The sequence below is a fragment of the Leopardus geoffroyi genome, chromosome B3, assembly GCF_018350155.1.
Source record: "Leopardus geoffroyi isolate Oge1 chromosome B3, O.geoffroyi_Oge1_pat1.0, whole genome shotgun sequence".
In the NCBI taxonomy this organism is placed as follows: Eukaryota; Metazoa; Chordata; class Mammalia; order Carnivora; family Felidae; genus Leopardus; species Leopardus geoffroyi.
The window spans coordinates 70,298,095-70,322,909 of record NC_059337.1 but is presented as its reverse complement, the minus strand read 5'-3'; the positions used below and the strand labels follow the sequence as shown (position 1 = coordinate 70,322,909).

The window sequence follows — 24,815 nt, the reverse complement described above, 5'->3', positions numbered from 1 at the left end:
GTTGTAGAACAGGGGGTGCCTGGGCAGCTTAGTCACTTAAGCATCCAACTTAGGCTCAGGGTGAGTTTGAGCCCCACATGGGGCCCTCTGCTGTCGCACAGAGACTGCTTCAGACCCTCCGGCTTCCTCCTTAGTGCCCCTCCCCCTGCTCATGTGGCTTGCAGGCTCTCTCTCTCTCAAAAATAAACATTTAAAAAAAGAGAAAATGTTGTAGAATAAAAAATAAGGACTGAATTATGTTTACATGGCCATTCTTAGAATGGCTAAAGTCTTTATAAAGTTGTCCCGCAAAGAATGTATATAGAAGAAAATAAATCCATGAACATAAAAAATTAAACCAAATTACCCCCAAATCCTGTGCAAACTTGAAGCTTTGATGAATTCTAGCCAGTTAGGAAATGCCCAAGGCAGACAGCGCACAAATATTTGTATTTTTCCTGAAATGATTGATGAGTAACAAAAAGTAACTATTCTCACTTTAAAAAACACAAAATCTCAAGGTGGACGGTTATCTTTTTCAAGAGCAAAAAGAGAATTTTTTATGTAACTGAAGTTACATTGCTATCAGCTTAAAATAGACTGTTATATCTCTAAGATGTTGTAAGCAACCCCATAGTAACTACAAGGCAAAAATCTAGAGTAGATACACAAAAGATAAAGAGAAGGGAATTGAAGCATACCATTATGGTAAATCACCAGCTCACCAAAAAAAAAGGGGGGGGGACAGCAAAAGAGGAAGAAAAGTACAGGGAACTACAACACACAGAAAACAATAAATAAGATGGCATTATCCTTTAGAATCCTTTCTGACACTAGGAAGTCCTAGCCTGTCAATAATTACTCTAAATGTAAATGGATTGAACTCTCCAATCAAAAGGACTAAGTGGCTGAATGACTAAAAAAACAAAACCCAACTATATGCTGCCTACAAGAGACTAACTTCAGCTTTAAGAACATACAAAGTCACAAAGTAAAGGAACAGAAAAAGATATCCATGCAAATGGAAACCAAAAGAAAAAAAATAAATAAAAGCAGAGGTAGCTATACTTAGACAAAATAGACTTTAAGTCAAAACCTGTAACAAGAACAAATAAGGTTATTATATAATGACAAAGGAGACCGCTCATTGTAAGTCTGTAACAATCATAAACATATATCTCACACACACACACACATATATATATATATATTCTCCTATATATACATATGCCCAGAACATCATACCACCTAAATATATTAAGCAAATACTAACAGATATGAGGGGTTAAATAGAAAACAACACAAAAAATAGCAGAGGGATTCAACACCCCCACCTTCGACACTAGATAGAACACTCAGAAAAAATCAATTAGGAAGCACTGGACATGAACTACACTTTAGACCAAATAGACCTAACAGACATATATAGAACATTCATCAGAGCAAAAGAACACAAAATCTCAAGTGGATATGGAAAATTCTTCAGGATAGATCATATGTTAGGCCACAGAACAAGTCCAAACAAATTTTAAAAGACTGAAATCATACCAAATATCTTTTCTGACAATAATAATCTGAACTAGAAATTAGTAACAGGAGGAAAACAAAGGAAATTGCAAATATGTGGGATTTAAACAACATACTTCTGACCAATTAATGGGGCAAAGAAACCAAAAGGAAAATCAAAAACTATTTTTAAACAAATGACAATGGAAACACAACATAGAAAAGCTTATGGGGTGTTGCAAAAATAGTCCTAAGAAGAAAATTTACATTGATAAATGCCTGCATTAAGAAAAAAGAAAAATCTCAAACAATCTTTACACCCCAGGAAACTAGAAAAAGAACAAGCTAAGCCCAAACTTGGCAGACCAAAAGAAATCACAAAGATCAGAGGAGAAATTATGAATTAGAGAGAAAATGAATACAAAAAAAAGCATTAAAAATGTAGAAATTCTCTCTTAATTGCAGTTCAGCTTTTGTGGTTTCAGTTACCCATGGTTGACCATAATCTGGAAACAGATGATCCTCCTCTGATGACTTATCAGAATGTTAACAGCATTCTAACACTATGTCATAATGCCTACATGCATCATTCACCCCACTTCATCTCAACACACAGGCATTTTATCATCTCAGCATTACAAGAACAAGAAGGCAGAATATAGTACATCGAAATATTTTGAAAGAGGAGTGCCTGGGTGGTTCAGTCTGTTACGCTTCCAACTCTTAATTTTGTCACAGGCCGTGATTTCATGGTGGTTCATGAGCTCAAGCCCTGCATCTGGTTTAAGGCTGCCCCTGTTTGGGATTATCTCTCTCCATCTCTCTCTGCCCCAACCCTCCCCTCCTCACTCTCACTAAAAATTAAATATTTTGAAAAAAAAGAAAATATTTCTTATAAAAAATGTTGGAAGAAAGAGAACACATTCATACAGATTTCATTACAATATATTCTTATAATTATTCTATTTTATTAGTAGCTACTGTTGTTAACCTCTTCCTGTGCCAAATTTATAAATTAAACTTTATCCTAGTTGGGTATGTACATACAGGAAAATACATCGTATATCTAGGGTTTGGTTCTGTCTGCAGTTTCAAGCATCCATTGGGTCTATTGGATTCATCCCCCACAAATAAGGGAGGCCTACTGTTAGAGCTTTTTCCCAAGGTTTATTGAGAAATAATTGAGATATATCACTGTATAAGTTTAAGTTGTACAACATGATGGTGTTGATTTATATTTATTGTAAAATGATTACTGAAGTAGGTTTAGTTAACATTCATCATCTCAAAGAGATAAGAAGAAGAAAAAATTCTCCTTGTGATGAGAACTCTTTGAACTTAATCTCTTAACTTCCCAAGTATCATAAAGCAGTGTTATTGATAGTCATAACATTGTACATTACACTCCCACTACTTATTTCTCGTATAACTGGAAGTTTGTATCTTTTAACTGCTTTCTTCCAATTCCCCCTCCACCCTCGCCACATCTAGTAACCACAAATTTATCTTTTTCTGAGATTCGACTGTTTTTGTTTTAAATTCCACATAGATCATACAGTATTTGTCTTTCTCTTTCTTATTTCACTTAGCATAATACCTTCCAAATCCATCCATCCATCTTGTCTCAAATAGTAGGATTTCATTGCTTTTTATGGCTGAATAATATTCCATGCTGAAGATATATATATGTATATATGTATGTGTATGTGTATATATATATATATATATATATATATATATATATATATATATATATATCTTCTTTATTCATTCATCCATCAGTGGACCCCTTGGTTGCTTTCATGTCTTGGCTATTGTAAATAATGCTGCTATGAATGAGGAGGTGCAGATATCTTTTTGAGTTAGTTTTCATTTTCTTTGGATATATTCCCAGGAGTGAAACTGCTAGATTTTATCTATTTTTAACCTTTAAAGAAACCTCCATAGTGTTTTCCATAGTGTGGTTACCAATTTACAATCCCACCAACAATGTGCTAGGGTACCTTTTTCTCCACATTCATACCAACATTTCTTACTTTTTTTTTGTTTGTTTTCTTGCTGATGGACATTTTAACAGGAATGAGGTGATATTTAATTGTAGTTTTATTGCACTCCCCTAATGACCAGTGATGAGCACCTTTTTCTGTCCCTGTTGGCCATTCATACATTTTCTTTGGAAAAAAATGAATATTCATGTGCTTTGCCTTATGCTTATTTTTGAGAGAGAGACAGATCATGAGCAGGGGAGGGGCAGAGAGAGGAGACATAGAATGTTAAGCAGGTTCCAAGCTCTGAGTTGTCAGCACAGAGCCCCTTGTGGGGCTCAAACTCACAAACTGTGAGATCATGACCTGAGCTGAATTCAGATGCTTAATCGACTGAGCCACCCACGTATCCTGATTTGCCCATTTTTTATTGGAATATTTGGCTTTTACCATTGAGTTGCATGAATTCTTTATAACTTTTGGATATTAAATAATAAATCTGATATGGTTTGCAAACACTTTTTCCCACCCACAAGTTGTCTTTACACTTTGTTGATACTTTCCATCGCTGTGCAGAAGCTTTTTTAGTTTGATGTAGGCCCACTTGTGTGTTTTGACTTGGGTGCTTGTGCTTTAGGTGTATATTTCCAGAAAATCATTACCAAGATCCTTATCTTGGAGTTTTTTTTCCTAAGTTTTCTTCTAGGAGTTTCATAGTTTCAGGTCTTATATTTAAGTCTGTAAGGTTTCAAGTTATTTTTCATGAGTGGTGTAAATTAGGGGTGTAGCTTTATTCTTTTATATGAGAATATCCCATTTTCCCAGCATTAATTAAAGAGACTATCTCTTTTCCATTGAGTGTTCTTGATTTTTTTTTCAAATAGTAGTTGAATGTATATGCTTGGCTTTATTTCTGAGCTCTGAATTCTGGTCCATTGGTCTATTCGTCTGTTTTTATGCCAATATCATACTGTTTTAATTACTGTAGCTTTATAAATAGCTTGAAATCAGGAAGTGTAATGCCTCCTGCTTTGTTCTTTCTCAGAATTTGACTCTTCAGTCTTTTGAGGTTCCATATAAATCTTAGGAGTTTTTTCTACTTCTGTAAAAAATGTCATTGGAATCTAAATAGACATTGCATCAAAATTACAGTTGGCTTTTGGTAGTATGGGCATTTCAACAACACTAATTCTTCTAACCCATGAACATGGATATCTTTCCGTTTATTTGTATCTTTTCTATCAATGCCTTGTAGTTTCCAAAGTAGTGATTTTTCACCTCTTTGGTAAAATGTATTCCCTAGTTTTTTATAGCTAATATAAATGGGATTGATTTCATTATTTCCTTTTCAGAAAATATATTGCTAGTGTATAGAAACACTACTGAATTCTCGGTGTTAATTTTGTATCCTGCAACTAAACTGAATTTGTTCAGTACTCTGTTTTCTGGAATGAGTTTTTAGGATTTCCCATATATAAAATCATACCATCTGCAAATATAGACAGTTTTACTTTTTCCTTTCTAATTCTAATGATTTCATATCTTTTCTTACCTGATTGCTTTAGCTAGGACTTCCAGAACTATGTTGAGTAAAAGTGGTGAAAATTGGCACTGTGTCTTACTCCTGATCTTAGAGTAAAAGCTTTCAACTTTTCACCGCCAAGTATCATGTTAGCAGTGGGCTTATCCTATATGGCCTTTACTATGTTGAAATGTGCTTCTATGGCTAATTTGCTGTGTTTTATTATAAACTTGATGTTGAATTTTGTCGACTGCTTTTTCTGCGTCTGGGATGATCATATGATATTTTTTTTCTTTCATTATATTAATGTGATATATTGATTGATTTTTGTGCATTGAACCCTCCTTGCATGCCAGGTATAAATCCAACTTGATCATTCTGAATGATCTTTTTAATGTGCTGCTGAATTTAGTTTGCCAGTATTTTGTCCAAAAATTTTGCATCTATGTTCATTAGAAGCACTAAACTGTACTTTTCTTTTCTAGTAGTGTCTGATCTGGCTTTAATATTGGAATTATGCTGGCCTCATGGAATGCATTTGGGAGTGTTCCCTCCTCTTTGATTTTTTGGAAAGGTATGAGAAGGAGTGGTGTCATTTTAAATAATTTTGTTAAATAAAAGCTATACATATTCAGTTTGAACTGGACCCCACAAGCATGTGCCCGTTGAGTGTAGGCAGTGTATGTGGAGGCATGACCTGCAGGACTTCAACTAACTTCACAACCTTCATCTGTATCTTTACTCCTAATATATATGAAGATGATGAAGATGGATGTGGACGATCCTCTACTATTCCCTCTTCTTCTGCCTAACTTGCATGAGCTTGGGTATGGTCATCAAGTTTCTTGTGTAACAGGCCAAACCTTATGGGCCATATGGTGTCTGGTGAAACTATGCAACTCTGCTTGTTGTAGCACAAAGGAGCCATAAACAATACATGAACAAGTGGTTATGGCTGTGTTCCGATAAACTGTATTTGAGGAACAGGCAGTGGTCCAAATTCGACCTATAGGTCATAATTTTCCAACTCTTAATCCAGAATTACATTTCTTAAGCTTTTTTCCTTTTGTTCAACAATTCAGCATGGTCCCATACCACTTATGTCCAGTTATAATCCAATATGATTAAAGAATAGAATAGTCACACCAACATATTTATTCATTCATTCATTCAATACATTTTTAGTGTTGGTGATTAATTTTGGGATAAGTAACAGATAAAACATCTTGAATGAGAATGAATCGTGAATGCACATAAGACTTGCATAAAGTCTTTTGCTTCTTCTGGAAAAAAAAATTGATGCATAGGGCTCATTCTCTGCCACTCCATAAATGAGGGCATCTGCAATAATTGTAGACTTCTCCTTCTTCCCAAATCAGCAAATCTAAGTAGGCTCACATTTCCTGTTCTAAATGGTACCTATTTCCACCCATCCTGCATATTATCTTGCCTGATATACAGGAGATATTCTAACACCTTCCTTCTTTTTTTACCTTTCATCACCAAGTAACTCTTCTGATATTTTTTTTTTCCTCTTGGGAAAATTAACATGACTCATAGAACTGGTACCCAGGAGAAATCAATAAAAGTCTGGTTAGTAGAAATCTAAGAAATATCAGTGGGTCACTAACACCTACTACCACTAATTAACTGTATTCTCACTGGGAAGAGACATATATTTTTGTCTTGAAGGTGATTATACTACAAAGCAGAAAACAAAAATATTGAGATTCTACAAATGCTGCTTCACACCCTAGAACAGAACAGGTAGGTTAGAAAAATATTCCTAATGTTTTTAGGAACAGAGATTGCTATGGTATTACATAGCAATCTCTCCCTTCTTATTCTTCCATTCCACTTTCTCTCTTTCTTTTCCACTTGTATACTTTCCTTCTGTCTTCAGTTATTGCAGTCCCTTGAACACTATTCTTACTATTTTAATCACAAAATTATATTAAGCCTGACGAAGGAGATATTTCTGAAAAGATTAACATTTATGATGTCTGGTTTTGGTAGGTTGGTATCTCAAGAATCTTGTACCTCTCACCACTTTCTTCATAGTCTTATGTGACACTTCACATATGCTATTGTGAAGACCAAATATGGTAAATATTTCTTGCCCACTCCATTCCCACTCATGCTCCTAACTGACTGAACAAATGGAAATGATTCTCTGTCCTCATATGGGGAATGCTGGAGTGGAGTCCCTCCACTTGGCATATTTGATAAAGCATTTGATGATGTTAGCCAATGACTGGGTCAAGAAATAAAGAGAGAATAAGAATGAATATGAATTAATAACTGGTATCCATCAGTTCTGAAAATATGGTACAACAGTGACAAGATACTGGCAAAATGAGTTTGGGACAGCTTTGCTTCTCTGTGTTTTCAGTGTTAGGTTGGTGATAATTGCTCTTGGCCCCTTAAGAAGTGGGAATTTTCAATCACTAAAATAAAAAAACCTGAGTTCTATCTGATTCTCTGCATTACCTACATAAAAAGTTTTCTATGTTCTGAATGTTAAAGTCAAAATATCCAGCAGGGATAGAAACCAACTCTTTTGAGACTCTGCCTCCAAAGAATTTCTAATTCTTAATGTTTTCTAAGCAAGAAAAACAACTAAAAAAATTTTAAGCAGATTGAATTCATCCTCTCCTCATGCTGTAAGCATGAACTCAATCTTTCAGAATAAACTAATTACTAGAATCAATTCCTGATCAATCATGAGCAAAGATGGGATCCTCTGTAAGCAGGGTAATCATCACAACATAGCACGCAGTCACTAGTAAGTCTGATTTCGCTACACACCTTTCGCTTTTCTCTTTAGACAGATTTCTTCAGTCAATTCTGTTTTAGGAAATATTAGGAAGAATAAAATTTGATTAGCAAACTAAAGATAGCTTATATTAATGCTTTCCCATTGTTTTCAGTGTAAGACTTGCATGTTTCAAATAACACACCAGCATTCTATAAAAAGCCATTCAGTTGCCAATCATTAATATTCCTTAACTCCAAACTCACTCACACGTATTGAATGTACGTGTAAAGTTCTGGTTAAAATTAGGCATAAAACACCAAGATTTTCTACACAGTATACCAGTAATTGTCATTTACCCCCAAGAAATGATGGTTTAAATTTTAAATTATAAATCTAGTACCAAAAATATGTAAAAATCCACCTCTCTCACATATATGCATTCTCTACTCTCTCCATAAATCTCACAAGATGCTTCTTTTTCTCTTGCCCTTCTCTATTATTTATTTGAGAGAAACAGAGACAGAGATGGATAGAGCACCACTCCCTTCACCCCTTTCTCTACAACCCTCTACAACCCTTCTGTCTGGCAACCACAAGTTTCTTCTCTGTATTTATGAGTCTCTTTCTACATTTTAACAGTTTTTATTACAAACATGTGGCCAATATAGAAAAAACAAAATATACATGGTCAAGTTTTTTAATATTAAAATTACCTAAAATGTCATTGATCCAGTGATCTTCTCGAGATGTTCATGTATTTACATATTTTTGTAGTGTATACTTGTAAAGAGCATATCATATAACACATACTCATTTGTAACCAGGTTTTGTCACTTTATAATTTAGTGGACATGTCAAATCCAAATTTGCATTGTTTATAATGGCCACACTCATTTTGGTACTAATCTTCTCAATTCCCTTCTGCATATCTTCTAATATCTTATCTCTTAAATGTACTTTTAATTTTTCACTTTAAATTAAATAATGAATGGGTCCAAATGAATTTATACATCTTCATCCTTTCTACTTATTCAAATTGAAAACAGATATTCCCCTGGAAAAAAGTTGTTGGGAGCAATTTTGCACACCTCCAAATAGCATTTTAGCTGAACTAAGCTTCAAATATTTGAAGACAAGCTCTCATAATGCTTGAGATCCAGTAGTTTTGACATGCTCTTAGTATATCACGATTAAATATTTTGATTCAGTGAGCATAATTATTTCTGTTTTGTGTTTAAATTGCCACTCATTAATCCTAGAACACACCTTTCAAAAGCACAAAATCTCTCTCAATCCTAGCAAAGTACTGAAAAGCCATTTTTCTGAGTCTTCTGACACTCTCTTTTTGGCGTTGGGAGGTTCACTTGACCTCAAATGTATCTTAATTTTCCAAGTGACTTGTTGCAATCACAAGTATTGTAAACTATCAAAGGACTAAGCCTTTTCATTTTATGTTACCACACCTTTTACATTCAACACTCTTTTACTCATTGTCTTTTACTCATTGGCTTGGTCACAATGAGTGTTAATTCCCAAGATTTCACAGGTGTGAAGTAAAGATTAGTCAGAGAGTACATTCTGCAAGAAAATGTGTGTACAAGTATCATTAAGAGTTTGAACATTCAAATTATGGGTAACTATTCACGAAACAGAAGATGTTTTCCTGAATGTATATGGAAAAGACTGAGAAAGACTGAATTATTGCAAAACGAGCATGGTAAAGAGGCTCTTTACCAGGAAGTGTTACTCTTTGCTCCTAATTACTCCATGTTTCCAAATAATTGTTTCTTTCTCTCTCTAGTTGAACTTATGATTATCTCAATTCTCCTATTCATTTATCTTCCTTTCATTTGCCTTCTCTGTATGTTTTCCAGCTTCACATTTTGGCAATTACAACATATCTTCCACAAATTCATTGAGGGGCAAAAGCATATCAATGTTCAGTACCCATATTTCTCAATTCTTATTTTCTACCTTCAGAATACTTCAGCGTCTTCTCTACTGATTGACCCAATGGATGGACCAAATGACTCTGTGGTATCTGAATTTGTATTGATTGGTCTTTCAAATTCATGGGAGATGCACCTTTTTCTCTTTTGGTTCTTCTCTGTGTTCTACATGGGAATTATCCTAGGAAACCTCTTCATTGTGTTCACGGTAATTATTGACTCTCATTTATACACCCCCATGTACTTCCTATTGGCCAACCTCTCTCTTCTTGATCTAGGTCTGTCTTCTACCACAGTGCCCAAAATGATCTCTGATCTTTTCACTGACTGTAACATCATTTCCTTTCCAAAATGCATGATACAGATATTTTTTATTCATGTCATGGGTGGAGTTGAGATGGTGCTGCTCATAGCCATGGCATATGACCGGTACACCGCAATCTGTAAACCTCTCCACTACCTGACCATCATGAGCCCCAAAATGTGTGTCTCCTTTGTAGTGGCTGCCTGGATAGTGGGGATAATCCATGCTGTATCTCAGTTTGTTTTTGTCATAAACCTGCCCTTTTGTGGCCCTAATGAAGTAGATAGTTTTTACTGTGATTTTCCTCGCGTCATGAAACTTGCTTGTGTAGACACTTACAAGCTAGAGTTTGTAATCATTGCCAACAGTGGGTTTATATCCATGGCTACTTTCTTCTCCTTAATTATATCCTATATCTTCATTTTGGTCACTGTCTGGAAACGTTCTTCAGGGGACTTGTCCAAAGCATTTGTCACATTGTCAGCTCACATCACTGTAGTGATTTTGTTTTTTATGCCATGCATGTTTCTCTATGTGTGGCCTTTCCCTACATCATCACTGGATAAGTATTTGTTCATAGTCGACTTCGCTATCACTCCTGTCTTGAATCCTGCCATCTATACATTAAGAAACAAAGACATGAGAGTGGCCATGAGAAGACTGGGCAAGCGGATTGTGCACCCTACTCGTATCTAATAATGAATGCAGATCTAGATTCTACATGCTGCAAGCTCACCAAGAACACTGCAAGTCATATGACTGTCGACATTACTATGAAAAGAGCCGCCATGTGGGGAGATAGTTCAATAAAGGCCCATCTGTAGAAATTGAATGTTGAATCAGAGGTGACTCTATTTGGCTAACAACAGAGAATAAGTTGACCTCATCTACTTCCACCAAGAACAGAGATGAGAATAGAAAACTGAGCTGATTTCTAGAAGTAAACTTAACATTCAAATACCATTTTCTAAGTGACATTTTCTGGGACTTGCTTATTGTATTTATTCTCATTATCAATAAATACCTCAAAAATGATAAATATATCTCATAGTAAACTTATGGGTTTAATAGATAAAATGTGACTTTGAGTAAATCAAAATCCATAAATTATATTTTTAATTCCTATTTTAACTTAGAATAAGAACAAAATAAACTGTGTGTTACTTATGTTGAGCCTGGAACACAAACTTGACTGTCAGTTTAGGATGCCATTGTAGTTTTAGGTTTCAATTAGAATTACAGGTGAGAGTTTCCTCAATGCTACCGATACTTTAGTAAATACAAACCAGAGCTTTTTGCACTTTTGCCTGCCTCTCTACTATTGTAAAAATGAAGTCTTTCCAATATTCAACCAACTGGTTTATTCCCCAGGAAAAAAAAATGTATAGAAATAATAGCTGTTCCAAAGAAGAATAATCACCCAAAGGTGTATATTTAAAGTCCCTGGCTTCCTTGAATATGATTTCTTAGTCAGATAAAACATCTCCCAGGAGCTTATATATCTGAGTTTGATAGCCTTGGATAACAAGCCAAACATAGTAAAGCATATTCAGTTTAATTAAGAATTTCTATACTTGGAATAAATGCTTTATTAAACTTACATATAACTTTTTCATTCATTTATTTCTACTGCCCTGTGAATAAAATCTGCTGAATTGAGGAAACTAATGCCTATATTTTTTGCCCTGCGTTTCTCCAAGAAACCTTTCAAAAAACATCTCTACTTCCTCCATACAAATTAATCACTAATACTTCTTTTAATGCTTTGGCATTCATCTGGGTGGAAATTTCTTCTTTACTTGATCATTGCTAACCACTCCCTATTTCAAATATTCCACTGGACTTCCGAGAAACTACAGTCTCTTGTTTTTCCCCCAACTCTTTCGGAACTCCTTCCCAGTAGCAGTTTCCTTGGTTTGTCTCATCTGCTCCAACACCAAACAATGTTCCTCAGAATTACACCTCTGGCCTATTCTCACTCCATATTCTATCCCCAGGTGGGCTCCTTTCCCTCGGCTTTAATTTTACCATGTCAGCTAGGAACTTCAAAGCTGGGGTATTATTTCTTTAGTTCCTACTTCATAAATCTGTCTACTGACCTGATGCTTTGAGGGCATCTCCCACTCAGCAGGTCTTAGACTAATCATCTCATTCTTGAACCTGATCTTCTTCCAGATCCCCAACCACAATATTGGCACCAATATTTACCCAGTTCCTCAATGCAAAATCCAGGAGTAATAATAGACTCCTCCCTTCCCTGATCCTCAGTATTCACTAAAATTAAAAATCCTATGAATTCCTACTCTAAACACCTCTTAAATACATCCCTTTGTTTTCCTCCAAACATCACCATTCTTGTCTAAGATTTCACATCTTTTTTCAAACAGAATATTAAGTCACCTATATGTCTTCCCACTTCACATCTTATTTGCCTTGATTCCTATTATCTACATTCAGAATGAGATTTTTGTTTGTTTGTTTGTTTGTTTGTTTGTTTATTTATTTATTTATTTATTTTAATGTTTATATATTTTTGAGGGAGACAGAGACAGAATGCGAGTGGGTTAGGGGCAGAGACAGAGGGAGACACAGAATATGAAGCAGGTTCCAGGCTCTGAGCTGTCAGCACAGAGCCCGACGCGGGCTCGAACTCACGAGCTGTGAGATCATGACCTGAGCCGAAGTTGGACGCTCAACCGACTGAGCCACCCAGGTGCCCCCAGAATGCGATTTTTTAAAATACAAATCTAAGCATGCGATCGTTTTCTTCAAGACCATTCACATACTTGTCACTACTCTTAAATTAAAACACAAACCCCTTTTCAAGATTTATCAGGCCATCCAAGACCTGGCCCCCATCCTAGCCTCAGAGGACATGCTCTAGCCCTGAAATTCCAGAAGCAATTTTGTTTCCTTTGCTTGCCCCAAAACTTCATTCTCTCTCATCTTGAGGCTTTGCAGTGGCTAATTATTCTGTCTGAAACATTGGTCCTTCATGCTTTGCCTATTAACATCTATCCATTCTTCAAATCTCAGTTTCAGCATCATACTGTTAGGAAAATCTCAGAAGCTGAGTCCAAGAGAGCTCCTTTTGTTGTATGTTATTATATACTCCATAGTACCATTTCTGTAACATAGCTATTTCTAATTTGATGTGTGTATTCCTCATTATATTTTAAGTTCCATGTAAGGAAGGGCTGTGTCCATCAAGGTTACTGCTATAACATCACTAACATTATTACAGGAAAATGCTCAATAAATATTTATCTTTAAATAAATGAATAAAGCCAAAATAGTTAAAAAATAGCAATGTGAATAATTTATTGATTAGTGTCTGGGATTTCTTTTTTCTTAAGTCAACTTTTATTTTAGATATTTATAGATTCACATCCAGTTGTAAGAAATAACAGAGATCTCATATACCTTTCACCCACTTTCCCTCATCGGAAACCTGTAAAAATACAGTTCAATATTACAACCAGCACATTGATGTTAATACAGTCAAGAAGCAGAACATTTCTATGAGCACAAGGTTCCCTTCTGCTACCATTTTGCACCCACACCCACTTCATCCTGTATGGAGAATAAGCTTAGGAATTCCCTGAGCTTGCACTAATGGTCTAACAAGGCATAAAGAATTAGAAAGCCACAGGATGAATACACCCAAATTTGGGTAAACAAGATTAGGTAAACAGGGCAAAGGTCCCTGGTAAAGGACAAAAGTATAGGAATAGGAAATTTTAGGAAGGAAGCATACAAAATGAGGTAAACAAGATTAGGTATTCAGGGCAGAAACAGCCCCCCCCCCCCCAACTTAGGGCAATAGCAGAAAGCTGTTTTCCCAGGAAGGAAGGACCAAAATAGGTAAGCAGGTAAACAGGACCATAGATGGCAGGGTAAAGTGGCCCTGAGCAGAGCAAATTAGCAAAAGAAAGGTGCCTTGTTGACCCTGAGGTAGCATGCTCTGTCTTTCTTGTCCCCTAGGCAAATTTAGGTAACAGAGGTGGTCCCTCATGCCTATTGTAAACAACCATCTGCCAGGTACTAGGATTTAGTTTTGCATTGACCCAAAACCCTAACACTGCATATCTTCAAAATCCCATTTCCCCCATACCCAAGAGTTAATGTTCACAGTTTCACTGTCTCTTTGTGCACATCCAGCACACTTGTAAGCCTTCAAATCCTAATAAAAACGGAGCAAGCACCCTTACTCTAGACTCTTGTCTCTTCCGGGACATTAGCCTCTCTCGCATTTCAATCCTGCATCCACTCTCTTGCTGGACAAGAGAGAACTCCAGACCCTGAGTCTACAACAATTCTGCCTCTCCCTTCCCTAATTCCTAGGAACTGCTAATATGTTTCCCATTTTTATCCTCTTGTCATTTCAAGGATGTTATACATATGAAATTACTTTTGGGGATTAGCTTTTTTCACTAGGCATAATTCCCTGGAGATTCACATAGGTTGTTGCATGTTTCAGTAGCCGATTGTATTTTATTGCTAAGTGCCACAGCTTATTTTAACTTTTCACCTTTTGAAGGACAACTGGATTGTTTCTAGTTTGGGGCTATTATGAATAAAGCTGCTATAAACATTTGGTGAAGCTTTTGTGTGAACATGAGTGTTCATTTCTCTAGCATAAACACACAGGAGTAAAATTGCTGGGTGATATCATACTTAAAGGTTCTGTTTTTTTAAGAACTGCCAAACTGTTTCCCAGAATGACTGTAGCACTTTAACTTCTTAACCAGCTATGTATGACTGACCCAATTTCACTGTATCTTCACTGGCATTTGGTGTTGACACTATTTTTTAAGAAAAATTTGTTATTAAGATAGGTATGTAGAGATCTCCCATTGTAGGTTTGCTTTTCATTTCACTTACAGCTAATGATGCTGAACATCTTTTTGTGTGCTTATTTGCCATCTGTACATCCTCATCAGGGAAAAACGTCTCTTTATGTCTTTTGTCCATTTTCTAATTGGATTGTTTTAAATGATGAGTTTTGGGAATTCTTTATATATTCTGGATAGTAGTCCTTTGTCAGATACATGTTTTACAAAATGTTCTCCCTCTCTGAAATTCATCTCTTCATCTTCTAAACAAGGTTATTCCCAGAGTAAAAGTTTTTAATTTTGATGAAGCCCAGTTTCTCCTCGCAGTGTTGACTTTTAGTAGTTGTTTCTCTGTTAAGTTTGAGATATTTCCAGTTCTTGCTAGAAGAAATGATTTTTTAATTTCTTTTATGGCTTTTTGTGATACCACTCTGGCAGGGGAAAGAGAGCACACTCTCACCACCACCAGTGAAGGTAGAAGTCCAAGGATGCACTTGGTACAGCTAGGTAGAAGTGAGAGTTCAAGGACTCCACACAGTCCCCACTGACCCTGCCATAGAAGTGGCATCCCTACCACTGGACATTAGTGGAAGTCCCAACTCTATTAGAAGTTCCTCAGATACAACCCAACAGAGCGGAGAGAAGCACCTCAACTGCTGAGTGGAGAGGGAAGTTCAGGCTCTCACGTGGTCTCCAATAATACCATGGGGGTGGCTAGGGGTCCTTATTACAAGCTTGCAGTGATGAAAATCCCATATTCCTGCCTGGCTTTCTCTGATACCACCCTGGGTAGGGGGGAAAAGAGCGAGTGCCTTTTTATAGCCCTGTGAGGGTGGTAGTCTAGACACCCTTGGGTCTTTGCTGGTGTAGGTAAAGGTGGGGCCACAGCTTGTTCTATGCTATTTGGCTGGAGTAGAGCAGTTATTGTCTAAAACTTTTCTATCTTGAGGCACCTGGGTGGCTCAGTCCATAAAGCGTCCGACTTCTGCTTAGGTCATATCTCACAGTTCATGAGTTGGAGCCCTGAGTGGGTCTCTGTGCTGACAGCTTAGAGCCTGGAGCCTGCTTCAGATTCTGTGTCTCCCTCTCTCTCACTGCCCCTCCCCTGCTCACACTCTGTCTCTCTCTCAAAAGTAAATAAACATTTTAAAAAAAATTAAACTTTTCTATCTGCCTAGGCTGCCCTTTTCCTGGACTTTGGCTTAGCGAGAACAGGCTTTTATTGGGACACTTAAAAAACTGTTCACCAGCATTTCCTGGTTACCTCCTTCTTCAGCTCTAAGTTGGGGGGCTTGCCTTGGGAGAGTAGAAACAGCTACTGTCCAGGCTTACTGCAATCTGCTGTCCCTTCTTCATTAGGTCTTTCACTGGTGGTCCAACATTGGCACTTCCTCCTGGGAGATGAGGGACTGTACCTGCTCATTCTCACTATCAGCCTCTGTACTCTGCCAGCAGCCCCTGCACCAGGTACTCCAGAACATAGCTGTCTGTGCATGAAGTGGTCCAGCTCCTCTAGTTCCTGGGAAGAGGAGGCTGATGCTGCCAAGAAGCTCCTCATCCCTCCAGCTCAGTGACCTGGGTTGGGTTCAGGACTTCTGTCCAGCAGTGGGGAAGGACTCTGGGAAGTGAGAAGGGAGGGAGAAGGCTCCAGAGAGCCACATGCTGCCCCAAGTCCCCTATCCTCTGCCCTCTGGGCTTCCTTTTTACATTTGATTAATAATAGGATTAAAGTACCTAATCTCCTTTTCTTTGCCTTTTCTCAATTTTCTATGCTTCTTTGTCCTCAATCCTCCGCAGTGAAAGCTACTGATGAGTTTCTTTTGCTGGCTTTAGTCAGTTCAAATCTTAAAGCATTTTTAGCTGGGGCAGCCTATAAATCAGTGGTCTCAGCTCTCTCTGATACTTCTAGGTCTCATAAACTCTACATTAACAACCCCTGCTCCTCTGTTAGCCCAGCAGCTTTCTCTGCTTCCAAGCAAACTCAGGATCCATGCCCCAGGGGATGGATGGCTCTCAAATCACAGTGTGCTCTGTGCCTGGCTGGCCAATTCCCTAGGATTTTATTTCTGCCTAGATTCTCCGTCATTCATCTTAATATGCTGCTCTACCTGGTATCCAGTTGGCCATTTAGAACACAGACCTCAGGACAGGAGCATATTGACACGACAGAATGATTTATGGGGCTCTGGACTGTTCACTGCATTGCAGTAGCCATGGGTCAGGGAGGCAAGAGGAGAAATTTTCCTCTGGTCTTAGAGTAGTTGTGTTTCTATTAAGCAACTAAATTGTTTTACTTCATCATATATCTACTATGATTCAAGCTACTGACCATGCACTCCTATTTATTTTTTAATATATCTGCCCACATTATTCTCCAGTTTTTATCCTTGCTTATACATTTTGGAATGTCAACACTTTTCAAAAATTAATTTGACACTAACCATCATTCTACAACTATTCTAGAGACTTATGATTTTCCCTTGTTTCCTAACAACAAAAAATAAAATACAACCCTAAACAAATACAACTCTAAACAAAGATAGAACCTTCACACTTGAGGCCCCATGATAGGCTGGAGATCAAATTCCTTGTATATACACACCAAAGATAGATTAAAGCCTTACTTCCTTACAGAGATACAATAGGCTTGTTTCAATGCCTTGTCATAGGTCCTTTGAAAGAGTATCTCCCTCGGGTAAACATGTTCCTCTTACAAATAACTCAAAATTTAACTCCCTACATTTTTCCTCTTTGTATTTCTATCTTCCACTGATCTCTTAAGAAATTGATCCAATAATAGACAAATTTTACTTGTATCCAGTCAACTCGGGAAAATAAAGGTCAAATGCTTTCAAGAAGAACTTCATCCCCAACACTCTAAAGTTTGGGAACATAGGTAAACATTGGCTATAAATGATAAGAGGAAAATGATCAATTTATTCCCCCACTGTCATTTGTAAAAATTATCTTTACATACAAGGGCTTTACATCTATTTCTTCAAGTTTGGTACTATGACATACTTCACACAAGATATGTCTGTCCACACAAGATATGTTTTCACACCCTCATCCCCTCATCTCAGTGCTTCCAAGTTATTCATCCCAAAGACCATGTAACCTATATAGGGATATTTTTATACAAACTAACATATTGCTTCAGAAACTTCCCTCTTCCCTCTGTTTCATTATCAGGCAATTTCTCTTTCACTATTTCTCTCATGGGGAAACCAATGTGACTCAAAGACTTAGTCCCCTGAGACTAACTAATGATGGGCTGGGTGTTGGCCTGCTCTGACACAACAGGTCACTCTCCTGTGCAGCTAATTAGCTTTATTTCCCATTCTTATATATCTCTTTGCCTTTGAGGGAAGATTATGTACAGAAATTAAGGCTAAGCTCTCTGAATCTCTCTTCTAAAAATGCACATCCTGTGACTGAACAGGCAGGTAGGAAAGATACTTTTCAATGACAAAACTGCACCTATCATGGTTGTGCCCCTCTCTCTATCCCCCTCCACTCCCTTCAGTTTCTACCCTTCTGTAAAATATTTGTGTCAGAAATTTTCTCCTTTACAAAATGTTTTTGTTCTTTTACTCTATGCCATCACTCTCTTAGTCTCAAATTTCAGTTATTGAATTACATTGTCTTATCAAATCAATTACACACACACACACACACACACACGCACGCACCTTTTAATATGTTCAATTTGCCTCCTTACTGTGAAGATTTTTCAAGATTCATGTGTTCCTGACTTTCGCGTTCTCCAACCCATTTTAATCTTTTTCCCCCCACTGTGTAAAGCAGACATCTGACCTCAGCCATTCCCATGCTGTTTGAGAACCAAATTCTCTTTTTAACCAAATGAAGGACATCTCAATCCCCAATGTCCAGGATTCTGGTGTGGTTCCCTCTCCTTCAGTATTACTTTCTTCCACATTTGAAGGAACCAGCCAATGCCTAGTCTGAGAGGCAATGCTCTGATTCAAAAAGCTTTTGGCCCCATGCCAGGGAACAGTACAGAGGAGATATAAGTTCTGAGATGGAACAGTTCAAGATGACCAGGTTGTTTGAAGAAACAGGAAAGTGGGTTATGAAGAACAATATCCCATGGAGAGAAAAAAGTCTTTCAGGAGAGGAAGGCCAATTTTATTTTAAATGAAATAAAAAGTCAGGGATGAATAGGGACTTTCCATTTAGGTTACAGTGATCCTACCAAATATAAATAATTCTAGCTTTTTCATGACACTTTCTATTAAGCAGGTGTGTGGTATTATTAAGACCATTTTACTTAAGTTAGACTGACTTCTAATTCTGGCTCTGGGAATGTAATGCTGTGAGCACACTGGCTAGCCATTTAACCTCACAGGGTTGTCTTTGTACCTATAGAATGAAGTAATTGAATAAGGTTCTCTCAAAATTCTTACCCACTTCTATAAAATCACTAATTCTGGTCATCTTTTTTGTTTAATATGTGTCTATATTTCCTGTTTAAATATGGGTCTCCTCAGGCCCTCAATGACTGAAAAATTTTATATTTCTAAGAGGAAGGACAGCAAACTCTATGGGGACTTGGCTTCTGAAGAACTCCTGAGAGGTTCAAAAGCCACCAGAGTTTTCTAAAAAGGCAGAGAAACCAAGCACATGATCTTTTTCTCCAAACAAGCTCTCTTTATATATATATATAAAAAACTGGGTTAACACCAGGACGTACAAGCTTGTGGAGTAGGTATTGTGAAATTCAATGTCTCTATATATTTGTGAGGGCTACTGTTTGGTTTCTTATATGAACAATTTAGTACCTATTTCTAAGAAATGCATTCATCACATATATCCTGGGCTTTTTCTACTGTTTTAGATAAGTGATACAGTGTTAGACAAAGCAGAAAGGGTTCCTATATCACAAACTTTAATTTTATATTCATGAAAAGCTATAAATACTGGAACTAGGGTAAGTAAAATAGTGCCTGGATGCTAAAGGATGCTTTTGATCAGTTACTTCCTAATTTTTTAGAGGTGACTCACATGTCATTCTGCTGAGTCACCAATGTTCAACTACCCAGTCCATTCTACCAAACCCACTGCCACCTCCATGACTCATATGCTTAAAGTCTTAACTTCTCTTCATATCAGTAGCTATTTTCCCTACAGTTTTACTATTAGTTTCCATCCTTCCTATCAAACTATACCTAAAGTAGTGAATAAAACCTAAGTTCACAGTCAGGCGTTTGTAATTTATCAGTATGTATTGGTTTAAACCTTGACAACCTAAGCAAAGATGTGCAGTGTTCTACTAATGCCTTTTTTGATCATCATTTTATTCTCCTTTTTTGTCTTTTAGGTTTTTATTTGTCTCCTGTCCCCTCTTTTATTTTCTTACTCTCTGCCCAATCTATCTTCATTCTTCCCCTTTCGTTATGTGTTCTTTTCTGCCTGTCCTTTATACATGCTACTGACTGACTCCACCACATTGATTATACTCAGTTCCACATTTTGCATTGTGATTGTCCATGTTATAATAATTAAAGTTCATAAATAGATTAAATCGTATGTTATAAATGGAAGTTTAGAGTTTATAGGCTAATAGATGCATGTAGTGTGGGATCTTCCTGTTTACAAAAATTATAACTCAAACTCCAAGACAAACACCATTTCAGCAGTACTAACCTAACAATAATGGGAATTTCCAAATCTGACAAATTAGTTCAGAGACTTTAATTGATTTTATAAGATGAAATGCCCACTTTATGAGAGTCCTGAAGTACTGGGTTTACATATTTTCATAGTTTCACAAAATAAAACATGTGATCTCAAGAAGTCATGGTTCTTCAGCTTCAACTGTATTTCTCCAGACTGAATGATGAGCTTAGGAAGTCACTAAACACCTTCTGCTCAGCAAATAGAGCATATTTGCCATGAAATGTCTTCCATGAAATAAGGATGACCCTGTTAACTCTATAATACTCCCTAGATTCAAATCCCTCCCCCAAATCTTTTGTCCTTATGCTCTTTTAATTTGGATGATTTAAATGTGGATAAAAAAGTCCAGTGAAGATAGTATGAATGAATTGAAATGATACAATCTGGCAAAAAAGATTATTTAGAACATTGAGGAAGGAGAAGGTAGAAGACAGTGTAAAAACTGACAGGTAACAAAAATAATCCCATATTGTGAAAATAGGAAATGAATAAAACCTACTTGTCTCCATCTGCTATATTCTTCCCACAGCATTGTCTCTTCTGTCTCATTTGTACTTTATTGCCTCTACTTAATGGACCATTTATTGTGTCTCTCTTAATGTTTCCTGCTGCAATATTACTAAGCTTCTTCACTATGAACTGGATGGGAGCCCTAGAACATCTACTTTCTTTCTAGCTACTTTCTTTCTAGCCAGCATTCATTCCAAATGGCCAATCCTCGCCAAAGTGAAGCAGGGGAGATGCTTTGTCAATTATCTGGATGGAATACTCCAAGAAGTTTCAACTTCATGACAGTTTTATACAAAGTGCTAGAAGTTTATTCAGGGCCTTTTATTTATTAAGTTATGCCTCCTCCTTCCTGCTTTAATAATCATATCTATGAATCAATTTCTGGCAGTTTATGAAAATGGCTGATTGAGAGAACCATTAGAATCTGTTACTTCCTCAGTTAATTTGTCTTCCAATAATTATGAGCCAATCCTTGTTTTCAAATATTCTTAATAAACTATTCCTTCAACTCTCTTTGATGTTTTTATCAAAAAACAAAAAATGTGAACCAAAAAATATTTAAAAATCTAAAGGGAGATTTTTTAAAGCTCTAAAAAATTCAAATTCAACTACTGTCATTTAAAGTTTTGCAGGGTTCCTGGGTGGCTTAGTTGGTTAACCATCCGATTTCAGCTCAGGTCATGATCTCGGCTCATGAGTTCGAGCCCAGCATCAGGCTCTGTGCTGACAGCTCAGAGCCTGAAGCCTGCTTCAGATTCTATGTGTCTGTCTCTTCTCTCTGCCCCTCTCCCACTCTCTCTCTCTCTCTCTCTCTCTCAAAAAATAACACCTTAAAAGAATTTAATTTTGCAATTTGTTTACTTTTATTGCACTTAATATTATAAAGAAAAATCTTCTTAGTGTTATATTAATGCTTTAACATTTGTTTTAATAACTGTATTATACTCCATCAATATAAAAATATTGTAATAGACTCAGCTAATGTTTAGCATTTATATTGTTGCATTGTAGCATTTCTATGCCAGAAACTTTTTCTGCACAAATTGAATTCCATAACGAGTATTATTGCACCAAATGATATGGAGTCAAGATTCTTGATACATGATTTCAAAATATTTTCTTTAATGCTTGAATCAGTCTTTATTTCCTCCAACAATATATGAAGGTATCTATTTCATTGAGATTTCCCCAGTTTTGATAATTGTAAAACAGTTTTCTAATTTAATAGGAAAATAATACATTACATTTTATCTTATTTCTTTGATTTAATACCACACATACACACCCATACAGTTTACATCTCTGAATTCTCTCTTCATATCATTTGCCCATTTATCTACGAGGTTTTGGAGGTTTTCTGATTTGATCTCTTTTTCTATATTATAAAGATATAAGCCTTTTGTCCTTCTATAGAATTTCAAATGTAACTATGATTTATGTGTTGCTTTGGGGTAAATTGTTTTTAAGCAATAGAAGCGGATTTCATCAGTGTCTTAACTGTTACTATTCTATACTCATTTCTAATGTTTATTTAATTTTATTATTCTTTTTTTAATTTTATTTTCTTGATTATATTTTTAAAGGTTGTCTATTTTTTGTTTTTGTTTTTGTTTTAATTTAAATCCAAATTAGTTAACATATAGTGTAATAATGATTTCAGGAATAGAATTTTGTGATTCCTCACTTATGTATAACACCCAGTGCTCATACCAACAAGTGCCTTCCTTAATGCTCCTCTCCCATTTAGCCCATCCCCCCACCCAACACTCCACCAGCAACCCTCAGTTTGTTCTCTTTGTTTAAGAGTCTCTTATGGTGTGTCTGTCTGTTTTTGTCTTATTTTTATTTCCCTTCCCTTATGTTCATCTGTTTGTATCTTAAATTCCACATATGAGTGAAATCGTGGTATTTATCTTTCTCTGACTGACCTATTTTGCTAAGCATAATACACTCTAGTTGTATCCACGTTGTTACAAATGGCAAGATTTCATTACTTTTGATTGCCGAGTAATATTCCATTGCATATATATATACCACATCTTCTTTATCCATTCATCAGTCGAAGGACATTTGGGCTCTTTCCATACTTTGGTTATTGCCAATAGTGCTTCTATAAACATTGTGATGCCTGTGCCCCTTCAAAAAAGCATACTTGTATCCTTTGGGTCATAGAGTAGTTCTATTTTTAATTTTTAGAGGAAGCTCCACAATTTTTCAGAGTGGCTGCACCAGCTTGCATTCCCACCAGCAGTGCAAAAGAGATCCTCTTTCTCAGCATCCTTGCCAACATCTGTCTGTTGTTGCCTTAGTTGTTAATGTTAGCCATTCTGACAGGTGTGAGGTGGTAGCTCATTGTGGTTTTGATTTGTTTTTCCCTCATGATGAGTGATTTTGAGCATTTTTTTCATGTGTCTGTTAGCCATCTGGATGTCTTCTTTGGAAAAGTGTCTGTTCATGTCTTTTGTCCATTTCTTCACTGGATTATTTGGTTTTTGGGTGTTGAGTTTAATAAGTTCTTTATAAATTTTGGATACTAACCCTTAATCTGATATGTTGTTTGTAAATATCTTCTGCCATTCTGTTGGTTGCCTTTTAGTTTTGCTGATTGTTTCCTTCACTGTACGGAAGCTTTTTATTTTGATGAGGTCCCAATAGTTCATTTTTGCTTTTGTTTCCAGTGCCCCCAGAGACATGCCAAGTAAGAATTTGCTGTGGTTGAGGTCAAAGATGTTGCTGCCCATTTTCTCCTTTAGGATTTTTACATTTAGGTCTATCATCCATTTTGAGTTTATTTTTGTGCATGGTATAAGAAAGTGGTCCGGGTCCATTCTTCTGCATGTCGCTGTCCAGTTTTCTCAACACCATTTGCTGAAGAGACTGTCTTTTTCCATTGGATATTCTTTCCTGCTTTGTCAAAGATTAGTTGGCCATAGGTTTGTGGGTCCATTTCTGGGTTCTCTATTCTGTTCCAATGTTCTATGTATCTGTTTTTGTGCCAGCACCATGTTTTTCCATGGAATGGAATGTTTTTCCATTTTTTTGTGTCTTCTTCAATTTCTTTCATAAGATCTCTATAGTTTTCAGTGTATAGATTCTTTCCCTCTATAGTTAGGTTTATTCCTAGGTATATTATGGTTTTTGGTGCAATTGTAAAGAGGATTGATTCCTTGATTTCTCTTTCTGCTGCTTCATTATTGGTGTATAGAAATGCAACCAATTTCTTACACTGAATTTATGTCCTACGGCTTTATTGAAGTCATGGATCAGTTCTAGAAGTTTTTTGGTGGAGTCTTTTGGGTTTTCCACATAGAGAATCATGTCATCTGAAAAGAGTGAAAGTTTGACTACTTTTTGTTTTTTTTTTAACTTTTTTATATGCTCATGTGTACTATTCCAATTTTCTAAGATTCAATATATATTATTTTTGTTTTTAATTTTTATTATTTTCTTTCATCTATATTCCTTGAGTTTATTTTTGCATTCTTTTCTCACTCCTTAAGTTGCCTGATTACTTCAGGTATTTAAACAAATGAGAGCAATTTAAAGCAATAGATTGCCTCTGAGTGCAGTTTTGGTCATACTACCAAACCCATACACTGGGTTCCCATTATTTTATAAATAGTTTACTATCAATTAAATAAAAGATCTGTTATCAACAGATAATTTTATATTATCAACATTTGACACATTGTTTTTAGGGCCTCAAAGTTGACTCCTTCTTTCTTTTCTTTCAGGCCACATCATAGTCTTTTCTTCCTTGTGATTCC

General features: G+C 36.3%; 1 protein-coding gene across 1 annotated transcript; it reads left to right on the top strand.

The window, feature by feature from the left end:
- The first annotated feature begins 9,763 nt into the window (after positions 1 to 9,763).
- On the top strand, positions 9,764 to 10,699 carry LOC123582201 (olfactory receptor 4F15-like). The gene has a single exon (XM_045448457.1). The coding sequence runs from the start codon at positions 9,764 to 9,766 to the stop codon at positions 10,697 to 10,699; it is 936 nt and encodes a 311-aa protein (XP_045304413.1).
- Positions 10,700 to 24,815: the final 14,116 nt, after the last annotated feature.

What these genes read in the sequence shown, in the direction of transcription:
- LOC123582201 (XM_045448457.1), top strand. Translation starts at nt 9,764, where the DNA reads ATGGATGGACCAAATGACTCTGTGGTATCTGAATTTGTATTGATTGGT.